The sequence below is a fragment of the Tachypleus tridentatus genome, chromosome 3 (genome assembly GCF_004210375.1).
Source record: "Tachypleus tridentatus isolate NWPU-2018 chromosome 3, ASM421037v1, whole genome shotgun sequence".
Classification (NCBI taxonomy): domain Eukaryota; kingdom Metazoa; phylum Arthropoda; class Merostomata; order Xiphosura; family Limulidae; genus Tachypleus; species Tachypleus tridentatus.
In genome coordinates, this window is record NC_134827.1 from 109,040,963 (window position 1) to 109,053,881 (window position 12,919).

At 33.8% G+C, this 12,919-nt stretch overlaps 1 protein-coding gene across 1 annotated transcript; it reads left to right on the forward strand.

Annotated features, from left to right (window-relative positions):
* The first annotated feature begins 1,279 nt into the window (after positions 1–1,279).
* Positions 1,280–8,490, forward strand: LOC143246163 (abnormal spindle-like microcephaly-associated protein homolog). Its single transcript, XM_076492374.1, has 6 exons — positions 1,280–1,410; positions 2,440–2,631; positions 3,856–4,048; positions 5,422–5,576; positions 7,193–7,345; positions 8,009–8,490. Exons 1-6 carry the CDS (start codon positions 1,306–1,308, stop codon positions 8,324–8,326), a joined length of 1,116 nt encoding a protein of 371 aa, XP_076348489.1. The 5' UTR covers positions 1,280–1,305; the 3' UTR covers positions 8,327–8,490.
* The last annotated feature ends 4,429 nt before the right edge of the window (positions 8,491–12,919 follow it).

Sequence of the window (12,919 nt, forward strand, 5' to 3'; positions counted from 1 at the left end):
CAAATCTTGCAGTTCATGGAAATTTCTTTTGGCCTTAAATGGTGCAATTTTAATTACAAAATAAAGATTTCCACTGAAAAAGTGTTCATGATATCAAATTATATCCAGTTTGTTTCTCACTTGGTAATGTCTTCATGATATCACATTATATCCAGTTTGTTTCTCACTTGGTAATGTCTTCATGATATCACATTATATCCAGTTTGTTTCTCACTTGGTAATGTCTTCATGATATCACATTATATCCAGTTTGTTTCTCACTTGTAATGTCTTCATGATATCACATTATATCCAGTTTGTTTCTCACTTGTGTAATGTTCCTCATGATACATTATATCCAGTTTGTTTCTCACTTGGTAATGTCTTCATGATATCACATTATATCCAGTTTGTTTCTCACTTGGTAATGTCTTCATGATATCACATTATATCCAGTTTGTTTCTCACTTGGTAATGTCTTCATGATATCACATTATATCCAGTTTGTTTCTCACTTGGTAATGTCTTCATGATATCACATTATATCCAGTTTGTTTCTCACTTGGTAATGTCTTCATGATATCACATTATATCCAGTTTGTTTCTCACTTTGTAATGTCTTCATGATATCACATTATATCCAGTTTGTTTCTCACTTTGTAATACTTTTATTCTAAATTTTACTTCCAACTTGAACCGAAGATTCATTTCAGTTGCATGTATTACAGAAATTGTAATGAACAGTTTGTGTGAAATAAGTTTTAAAAAATGATTACAGGTTTGAGAGATTACAAAGCAGCACAGTGAAGCTTCAAGCAGCTACAAGAGGTTGGTTAGTACGTCGACAAGTGAAAAGGTTAAAGGCAGCCATTACAATTCAAAGATGGTACAAAAGTGCTCTGATTAAAAGACGTTATCTGAAAATCTATCGGCCAGTGTTACTACTCCAAGTCAAGGCACGTAGTTGGTTACAATGCCAGCAACTTGAAATTAGAGTAAAATTACAAGAAGCTGTTCGTGGTTTCTTGGCTCAAAAACACCTGGATGTAAGTCTGACCTTTCCATTTACTTATCACAAAAAGTAATAAAACTGAATGTAATATTTAGATTAATAATTAAATAGGGGTGTTTGTGTGAACTTGCTGTGTTAATAACAAAGTTTTTATGCTAAACATTTCTGAAATGTTGAATTTCTTGTTGGTCATATTACTGTAGTATATTTTGTATTATTGAATATGTTAACATTATAAATAATTATCTTTTGTTTATTTTAAATTATAGGCTTTACTTATAGCAAGAACTGTCAAAGTGGAATGTTTTGTAGCCATGGTATTACGTCATCTATCGGCTGTACGAGTTCAAAGGTTTTACCGACGAATATTAAATTTGAGGTTGGCGAAGAAACAACTGGATGCAGTTGTTGTTATTCAGGCTAGTAATCTTAGTTTTTAAACATTAAATGTTCATACTGGTCAAAGTATATGGGCATTATTTTTATGCATAAAGAGTGCAACTTGATACACATCTGACCCCAGAAATTTGGGAATAAAATCACTTGTAAGCTACCATAATTTCCACACTGCTCTACAGTTTTTCAATTTAAGTTATATCACTCAAATCACAATCTGTTGGTTGTGGCTTGTGGCTTGAATCTTCATCCCACCAAACACGCCAGCCCTGGGGGTGGTTTTTGTGATGGTCAATCGTATTGTCTGTTAGTAACAGAGTAGCCCAAGAATTAGCAGTGGGTGGTGATTACAAGCTCCATTTACTCTAGTCTTTCACTGCTAAATTAGGGATGGCTAACACAGACAGTCCTTGTGTAGCTTTATGCAAACTTCCAAACAAACTACAAGAAGTGTGTGACAAGTTCAATTAATATATCATTTATGTTTTTAAGATAATGATTGGTTGAAAGGTGAGCTTGAAAAAAGCTTGTCATGTGAAAAGGTGTGGAAAACTATCAAAAGGATTGTGGAAATATGTGGTAGGGGGGGTTACTTACATTAAATGGTTTTTTTAATGTTAAATATCAAATTAACTCATCAGTGTGAATACTGTGTGATAATCCCTACAGGTATGACTTGCACATTTTAACGTTTTTCTAAACAAAGATAACTTATGAAAACAGCACAATAACTGTTGTATAACCTAGAACAAAACTAATATTTTTTTTTTGAGTGTTTATGAAAAATAAGGACAATTTTGTTATGTTTATTTTATTACTATTACTGTAGTTAAGAAGTTTCCTTATTTGAGCTAATATGGCATATTTTAAATTATAAATGTGTTTCTCTTTGAACAGTGATATACATCTTAGTGGTTTTGGAAAGTGAAACAGAACATGCTTCTATTTTTATAAGTACTTCTGATTTTGTAAACTTGCTTTTGCCAAAATTTGATTTATTGTAACTGTACAACTTGTGATGTCTTACATTAAGTATTTCATGACTTCTCCAGAGGTGGATGAGAGGACGCTTGCAGAGACTGTGGTTTTTACGTCTGCGACAGAACGTAATACTGTTCCAGAGAGCTGCTCGAATTTATCTTCTTACACAAGAAAAGGCAGCAACTGTGATACAGACAAAAGTGCGTTCATGGTTGGTTTATAGGAGGTTGGTAAAGGAACAAAATGCAGCTACAGTCATACAGGTTTGTAGAATCAAGTGTAGACTGGAAGGTAAAGTGTGTACACTGAAGTTTAGCATAAATATTGATTTGACCTGTTAAGTTTTAGTGGTCAGATTTTTTATAAGGATTATTAGAGCTTGCATAATTCATGTGTGAATAAAATGTTATCCAGATCTTAAGTCAAGAATGGAACCAGTTTCTTCCTGGTCTGTGTAGAGGACAAGATAGATTGATGGAGAGTGGGCTATGTCTTGTAGGTATACATGCTTTAATATTTAGCAGGGGCTGGAACAGGGATAAGAACTGAACCAATTTGAGTTGTGATAATGGAATTTTGGGTAAAACCAAATAGGAGGCTATTTTCAACCAAACTTGTGTGTAGTGTAGCCATAACAGATTTGCCCTGTGTCTAATACCTTTGACCTTGAAGCTGTTTTAGGCCTGCCATTCTTGTTCTGATGTTTCCTGCAATGAGACCAGGGCGTTGCAAGTTTATTGGTTTTCTACTGTGATATGTCTACAGTTATCTGTTAACAATGTTTATTATTGGGTGGTATTTTATCACATAAGTGAGAAATAGATCTGTTATTTGTTGTTCATTGCCTTCTACAGGATTTTTTTGTTGTTGTTGTTGCAATAATCAGATTTTTGGGCTAACGAATCATGCTCAGAGTGCCTGTTAAATTGGATTTTGTAAAATGAATCTTGACTGGTCTGAGCAGGAGATTAGGGTATGTTCGTGTGGCACCATCCATACAGAAGAGAAGATATATTTAAGATGGCTGACCATTGTGTTGATCCATAATTATTTTATTATAATTCTGCTCATATCCAAAAGTTTCTTGCAATTATTTTATCTAATCAGAGTATTTGGTCTGTTTTATAACCATCAGTATAACAATTTCAGGTTTGTTATAGTCTTTTCTCTGGTTCAGTAGATTTAGTTCCTAGATTTGTCGAATCGTGTTGCCTAGTTCAATCGTGTGATATGTCTGTTAACGAGTCAGGTGGTTCCGGGAATTTCAAAGGTCATGTTTCTGTTATATTACTAAAATGTTAAAATCACTTATTTAGTTGTAGTGGTTAGATTATTATTAGATGTGCAAATTAATCTGTTTTCTTTAGATATGTAACAGAGAAAAATTAGAACTCTGACAACATGTAGGTAAGTGTATCAGTTTCTTTGTATATCATTTGTCATTGTTTAAAAAATTAATATTGTAGTAAATGTTTCTTTCACATCAGGCTGCTTGGCGAGGGCACGTGCAGCGTTGCAAACTCAAGAGTCGTCAACTGAAAACAATAAGAGAAAGATTGAAAACCGTTAATGCGAACGCTACTGAAGATAAGAAATTATGTAATCGAACAACTTCGGCTCTAGATTTCTTATTACGTTGCCGAAATCTATCCTACATCTTGTCTGCACTGATGCATTTAGGTGAGACTGAGATTTTTTAGCTCTCATGTTACGACACCCACTTGTTTTAATTACTCTCAAGATTTGTAATTAGAAAAACAGGAGAGAAATAATTTTTCAAGTTTTATGTATGACTAAACGTTCTTGTGGGTCTTAAATCCAGGAATTTTGTTTTTTAGAACAAACTTAACTAAATTTCTCAATGTTGACGGATGACGTAGCGAAAAATGTCAAAGTTTCACTTGCTTCGGACACGGTGTTGGTTTATCTTTGCTGATGGTTTAATGTATTAAGTCTGTTACCTTTTAAAAAAACAAATTAATCATAATAGTACTAATTTCTGCTTTTATCTCTTCCATTCTGGTTATGAGAAAGTGCAAAGTGCTACTTTTATTATCTTATGGATTTCTCATGTTTCTTGGAAATACTAACATATTCAATACATTTCTGTTATATTCTGATGCTCACATTCTAGTGTGACCACTGAGAAAATGTACTGGAAAACTAAATGAAACATTTTGTTTAGTAAGAAGCCTAAGAGTGTTAATAAAATATTGTGACAACTTTTATCACGAACACGTGCATGTTGTATAATGCTCGAGTGTTTGTGTATGTCGTTCTATTCTGTGCTGCTAGGCAGTGTCAGATCCTTTAATATATGGCTTACAAAATGTTTGTTTTGAATATAAAAGTTGAGATTTTTGTAAGTTTAAGAAGAGTTGTACATGTGTAGTAAGTATTTAATGAATTACAAACGATTTTGTTTGTTGCATTTGCCCTCTGTCTTTATATCTGAGAGTGCATACATTACATAAAAAGTAATTTTTGAGACTAGCAATTACACAAGATTCCATCTGTTGTTGGAATCATTTTTGGAATCACTTAAACGCGAGAGTTAACATTTTAAATTCATGAACATTTTTCTGTTTCTGGGACCAAGAATAATTTTTTTTTTACATTCTGGAAAAACTGTTAAAATGTTTTATTCTGCGTAAAGATTTTAATGGTTTTACCTTCACTTGAACTAAACCAGGAAAACTTATTAAACACTGGTGTGTGATATAATAACCATCTGAGGTTGTCTGTTATAGAATGAGTATTGATGTAGAATGTCTAGGATGGAAAAATATATTTTAGGCCTAACAAAAGTGATAAATTCATGTTAGACTGTAGATATTTTTCTTCACGTTTCTCCTAGTAAGTTCCCTTAAGAAATGTAGGTGGAATTTTAAAATGAAACTTTGTTTAACCAAAGAAAACGATTGTTTTAATTATTTCACTATTAATCTTTCTTTCTTCTAAAAGAAAAGCTTTTTATGTTGTCCACAATATCCTTGTAAGGTTGTTTTACATTTTTTGAAAGTTGTGCTAAACCATTTTATGTAATTGCCCAGATGTTGTTACCCGGCTCTCGGCGTCATGTTGTGAGAAGATAGCAGAAGGCAGTGCAGTAGAAATCCTTTTTCAGTTGATACGAAGCTGTAACCGAAGCTTGCCTCACATGGAATTGATTAAATATTCCACAAACATCTTGTTAAATCTTGCCAAGGTTTGTATTCTCCAACAGAGATTCTGTTTCACTTGGGTTGTTACCATGACAACATAGGTTCTGCTTCAAATGTATTATTGTTCCTTGATCATTTTATTTCTAAATATGATCTAGGAAGGTCGAAACGTTGGTCTTTGCTTATCAGTAAGTGTTAATACCAGCCGTTCTAAAATACATTTTTATTTCAAGTGGGTTTCTCGTCATCAAGAAAGGCGAGCTGTTTACATTGTGTAACGTTTAGCTTCTTCAATCTTCCTCTTATCCAATACTGCATGTTTCTGCAACACCTCTATAATACTGAGTTATTTTTTGTTGCAAGTTAACCTTATTTTATTTCATTTCTAAACTGGTTTTTATAAACCAGATGCTTCTGTAATGACAGTTTAACACCCGGCTTAAAGCATTATATATTTTCTGCTATTTTCCTTTATTTGTTTTCATGAAATCTTTGCATTGTTTTATTATTACCATAACAAACAGACCTTAACAAAAGAACTCTGAGAAAGTCATTGTTTTATTATTACCATAACAAACAGACCTTAACAAAAGAACTCTGAGAAAGTCATTGTTTTATTATTACCATAACAAACAGACCTTAACAAAAGAACTCTGAGAAAGTCATTGTTTTATTATTACCATAACAGACCTTAACAAAAGAACTCTGAGAAAGTCATTGTTTTATTATTACCATAACATACAGACCTTAACAAAAGAACTCTGAGAAAGTCATTGTTTTATTATTACCATAACATACAGACCTTAACAAAAGAACTTTGAGAAAGTCATTGTTTTATTATTACCATAACATACAGACCTTAACAAAAGAACTCTGAGAAAGTTTGTGTGTGAAACTGAAATCCTAACCATTCACAGAGCTTTAAAGGAGTATTATAGGTGGGGGCTAGGGTGAAAAAAAAAAAGCCCATTTTGTGGTTTCACTTTTTTGTTTTTTCATGATGGGCTCTGTATAAAACGTTTAGCCTGGGACCTAACTTACCCTTAATTTGTTTCCGTATAAAAACGTTTTTTCCTCAGCTATTACTATAAAAAGACCAACTTAACTGCATCATTTTTGTGACTTAGTTTTTTAATTTATACCGTTTTCATGAGAGTAAGAAGTACAAGGGATTAAAAAAACTTAAATTGCATTGAAATGAACTTGTAAATGTGTTTCAAACTTTACTACTGAAGAAATGTGTTAATTTCTTTGTTTTATGTATGCATGTGCAGGTATTACTCAAATATTGTATATATCTTATAATACTGTTGTTTAAGCTACATTATACAATGTTATTGTATTTAAGATAAGTGTGTCATGTATTTATGGTCTAAGTTATCTTTAATACTGAGAGTACCCTTGTCTTTGATGAAACAAAGCATTATAGTTTATATAATTACACATGTAAGAAAAGCGTACTTAATTAGCTGTATTCGTTATCAAATTAGATTTCAGTTTTGATGTAAGTGGGAATCTGGTTCTCATCACAAATTAATAAGTGTAACTTGATAGCATTCTCTCTCTCTTTGTGTAATAGATGCACAGTGTGTGTTTCACTTGATTTTCTCATCATATTGTAACACAATCTCAATGAATTGTTTTCTTTCCACATCAACAGTATGATAAAACGGTGGATTCTGTGTGGACAGTGACTGGTTCTCTCGATACTCTGCTGGACCTCTTGCGAATCTACAGAGAGAAGGGTGAAACTATTTTTTCGAAAGTCTGTACACTGTTATGGATCTTCTTCCAGGATCCTGGGAAGGCCTCGGTAATAACGACTCTCGACCAGCTAGTAGAAATTAAAATCTAGATAGACTTTTATCTTTTGTAAACTTGTTACAAGGAAGACAGTTCTAGGAGTAGCCAAACAGAAATATCCGAAAATTATGGTGTCTAAAATGTGTCAGATTTGTTGTGAAGTGAGATGGTAAAAATGTGATTTACATTAATAGGGTGGTGATGGTATACAATTAATTCTTAGTGTTTTAACTACACTGTTGTTTTAATAAATGTAAAACAAGAAATATATTACAAAGGATACTGTTTGCACACTAGGCTGTAGAATGGCACAGAGGATATTCATCACAGTTATTAACAGTCTAACAAAAGATTATTTTAGTGTTCCTTTTACCTCTACAGTGTTTATATTTTGTGTTCTTAAGTGTTGTAATACTTTGGTTTTTTTCTAACCTGAATTTACATGTGGTATACTTGCAAATTTTCTAATTTAGGTTAGCTTTGATATTGTCCTGGAGAGAACAAACTGTGTAATAATTTTGGTTTGTTTGAAATGTAATTAATTGTGAATTTCTTGTGATGTCTTCTGTCATATTTTTATTTTTGCAACTGTCAACTGTCTTTATTATCTGAAACCTATATTATTTGAAAGAGTGTATGAACTGAAATGAATGCTGACATGACTTTGTTGTAGGTGATGAAATCTAACAAGAATGTGATGGAGAAAATCAAAAGTCTCCATTATCTTACCTGTCGGCGACACAAGATGGAAGAGGAAAGGAAACTGACCAAAGCTCGGTTGTCCACCACTCTATCGTCTTCATTTCTTTCATCTTCTGTGTGTTCCAAGAGCGTGATTTCCAGCATGTCTGTCTGCATTCCCCATGTCACCAAAACCCAGCCACAAATCCAACCAGACTGGATACTTGGACACAAACACATGCGAGAATTTATTGATCCAGTTGATGCTATAGTTGCAGTGATGAATATGTCAAAGAATTCCAAGCACTAGGACCGTGTCTTCCTTGTACATTCTTATGATTTTTATTCGTGTTGTATGTGTGCTGTAGTTCATACACCCCTCATTTTTATCACTTTTTTTAACCTGTATAAAAGAAAAACAAAAAAAAACAGATTATCATGTACGTTTTTATATTGTATAATAATAAAATTGGATTAAACTCAGTGGGAAAATTTTGTCAGTTATTAAAATTAATAAGTTACATTTTTATTTTTGGATTACCTCGTAACACTGTTTTGTTTCTTTTATTCAAAATAGTAGTTGTATAAAGTATGCATTATGGTACTGAAGGAAGTGATTTACATAAAGGCCAAACAAAATTTTTATTTGCAAGTTCTAACAGTTTTATATCTGAATGTGAGAAAAGAATGTTGTATGTAAACCACAATATATCTGTAACATCTAGTGCTAACAATACCTGTGCCTGGCATGACCAGGTGGTTAAGGCTAATTCAAACAAAAGAATGTTGTATGTAAACCACAATATATCTGTAATATCTAGTGCTAACAATACCTGTGCCTGGCATGACCAGGTGGTTAAGGCTAATAGAAACAAAAGAATGTTGTATGTAAACCACAATATATGTAAGATCTAGTGCTAACAATACCTGTGCCTGGCATGACCAGGTGGTTAAGGCTAATAGAAACAAAAGAATGTTGTATGTAAACCACAATATATCTGTAATATCTAGTGCTAACAATACCTGTGCCTGGCATGACCAGGTGGTTAAGGCTAATAGAAACAAAAGAATGTTGTATGTAAACCACAATATATCTAACATCTAGTGCTAACAATACCTGTGCCTGGCATGAACAGGTGGTTAAGGCTAATAGAAACAAAAGAATATTGTATGTAAACCACAATATATCTAACATCTAGTGCTAACAATACCTGTGCCTGGCATAACCTGGTGGTTAAGGCTAATACAAACAAAATAATGTTGTATGTAAACCACAATATATCTGTATTATCTAGTGCTAACAATACCTGTGCCTGGCATGACCAGGTGGTTAAGGCTAATAGAAACAAAAGAATGTTGTATGTAAACCACAATATATCTGTAACATCTAGTGCTAACAATACCTGTGCCTGGCATGACCAGGTGGTTAAGGCTAATAGAAACAAAAGAATGTTGTATGTAAACCACAATATATCTGTAACATCTAGTGCTAACAATACCTGTGCCTGGCATGACCAGGTGGTTAAGGCTAATACAAACAAAAGAATGTTGTATGTAAACCACAATATATCTGTAACATCTAGTGCTAACAATACCTGTGCCTGGCATGACCAGGTGGTTAAGGCTAATAGAAACAAAAGAATGTTGTATGTAAACCACAATATATCTGTAACATCTAGTGCTAACAATACCTGTGCCTGGCATAACCTGGTGGTTAAGGCTAATACAAACAAAAGAATGTTGTATGTAAACCACAATATATCTGTAACATCTAGTGCTAACAATACCTGTGCCTGGCATGACCAGGTGGTTAAGGCTAATACAAACAAAAGAATGTTGTATGTAAACCACAATATATCTGTAATATCTAGTGCTAACAATACCTGTGCCTGGCATGACCAGGTGGTTAAGGCTAATAGAAACAAAAGAATGTTGTATGTAAACCACAATATATCTAACATCTAGTGCTAACAATACCTGTGCCTGGCATAACCTGGTGGTTAAGGCTAATACAAACAAAAGAATGTTGTATGTAAACCACAATATATCTGTAATATCTACTGCTAACAATACCTGTGCCTGGCATGACCAGGTGGTTAAGGCTAATACAAACAAAAGAATGTTGTATGTAAACCACAATATATCTGTAACATCTAGTGCTAACAATACCTGTGCCTGGCATGACCAGGTGGTTAAGGCTAATACAAACAAAAGAATGTTGTATGTAAACCACAATATATCTGTAACATCTAGTGCTAACAATACCTGTGCCTGGCATGACCAGGTGGTTAAGGCTAATACAAACAAAAGAATGTTGTATGTAAACCACAATATATCTGTAACATCTAGTGCTAACAATACCTGTGCCTGGCATGACCAGGTGGTTAAGGCTAATACAAACAAAAGAATGTTGTATGTAAACCACAATATATCTGTAACATCTAGTGCTAACAATACCTGTGCCTGGCATGACCAGGTGGTTAAGGCTAATACAAACAAAAGAATGTTGTATGTAAACCACAATATATCTGTAACATCTAGTGCTAACAATACCTGTGCCTGGCATGACCAGGTGGTTAAGGCACTAGACTTGTAAACCGAAGATCGCGGGTTCGAATCTCCATCACACCATGCTCGCCCTTTCAGCTGTGGGGGCGTTATGATGTTACGGTGAATCCCACTATTCGTTGGTGAAAGAGTAGCCCAAGAGTTGTCAGTGGGTGGTGATGATTAGCTGCTTTCCCTCTAATCTTATACTGCTAAATCAGGGACGGCTAGTGCAGATAGCCCTTGTGTAGCTTTGCGCGAAATTCAAAACAAACCTGATACTTGTACTTATGAGGCCAACTGGAATACGAAGGACATATTTTTAGATTTCACAAACAACGACTGTTGTGGTGTGAATTAGATAAGTGAATTATTATTAAATCTATTTACGTCAGTTACAAATCAGATTGGTAACTTAAGGATTAATAACATAATTACTTGTTTTTCTAACGTCAATTTTTATTATTTTATTTGCATTAATTTTACTGTCCCAAAAGAACTGGTGTTTCTGTACAAATACACGAGATTATAAAAAAGGCATCAGGCTTAGCAACTGTTTTGGAACAAATATGAGGTTATTAAAAAGTCATTAGGCATAGCATCTGTTTCGGTACGACATGTAGGCTTAGAAAAAAAAATGTTAGGCTTAGCAACTGTTTTGGTACACAACCATGAGGTTATTAAAAAAAAGTTGTTAGGCATAGCATATGTTTCGGTACGATATATAAGCTTAGAAAAAAAATGTTAGGCTTAGCATTATTTTCAGTATAATACGAGAGTTTGAAAAACTTGTAGGCAAATGTTACACGAAGTGACTAAGGTATTGCTTTGTTGTTTTTGAAGCAGACTTGAACCGAGGTGGGGGCAAATAAGATGACACATTGATTCTCTACTCGAAATTCTTCAACGAAACTAAACGTTTTAGGAAAGAAAAGACAAAACAAAATCACATAACTTAGTATCCACTCCGCTGAATAATAATGAATGATTAATTGTGATGATACAATCACATATTAAAATACCTGAATAATTTTAGGTTACTAGTGGTTGGTAGAGGAGTGCATCAGAACCTATCTTACGGTTGTTAGTAAAGAAACACATTTCAACCACTATATGTTCCTTAAAGGTGTAGGGTTGTTCGTAAAAGGTGGAACACTTTTATAAACTAATGCGTTTTTTATTTGGTTTTTTCATGGAAATTTTCTGTAGGTTTGTTGATAATAAAGTGTCAACTGCCGCTTTTCAGTTGACTTAAACTGTGATGGATGAGTTAATGATGCTATAGCCACGGTCTTTTAAATGACTGCGCTTTTAACATGATTGACTTTAGAAAAACCATTTCCTTAATTACGTTGTCGTGGAAGTTGACACTTGTTTTCTTTCTTATTTCAAAAAACAAACTTTGCATCCATTATTAGTTTTGAAAACCCTGTTGTAGGAAATCCTTCATGAAAATGAATCATAGATTCATTGAGAACAGGAGTGATGGAACCTTTCCAGTTCATGTATGTGATGTGCCTATAAATCTGCAGAATGTGTTAAAATTAAAGGAACAAAAAAAAATTCGATTCTGAGTTTGCCCTCATTCATCAAATTGTCTTAATACAATGATACTGAAAGAAAATTTCGTGTTCGGCTAAACAATACAAGTATCAAACATTCCGGTTCACAAAAGTTAATTTTATTAACCGTTCAGTGCCGTAGACGAGATAACTCGTCCAAGCCGATCGAAAACGGACGAGTTAATTTGTTCTAAATAATACCTAACTTCAACGAAAAATGTCAGCACCATACATGCATTTGACCTACTTACAAATTGTTTCACTTTCGATCAAAAATTACGTCACGAAAAAGTTACAAAATGAAGAAGCATTAGAGTTGTATTGTAGCAGCTGAAATACTTGGCAGTCAACAGGTTAATCTAGACATTTTATATTCTTTATTTTGTATTGTATTGTTTCTTATAGCAAAGCCACCTCGGGATATCTGCTGTGCCCATCGAGGGGAGTCAAACCCCTGATTTTAGCATTGTAAATCAGTAGACTTACCGCTGTACTAGCAGGAGGCTTTATATTCTTTAACCTTCATATATCAGTTAGGTTTCTGATTGTTACGCCTCGTTCTATGGTTAAAATATGCGACGCTTCAGTTAGGCTTAGCATATATTTCTTATTAGGGCTAGTATTTGATTTTGTTAGGCCTAGTTCTTACGCTAAACTGCAGTGTGTTAATTATTGCGGGTGTGCCAAATAGTTTATGGTTACTGTTGTTGGTGATGTCTCTAGACGGACATACCTATCAAACCAGTACTCGTGCACATGTCAGGGTTTTAAGACGGATTATTTTGGTTTGCCTC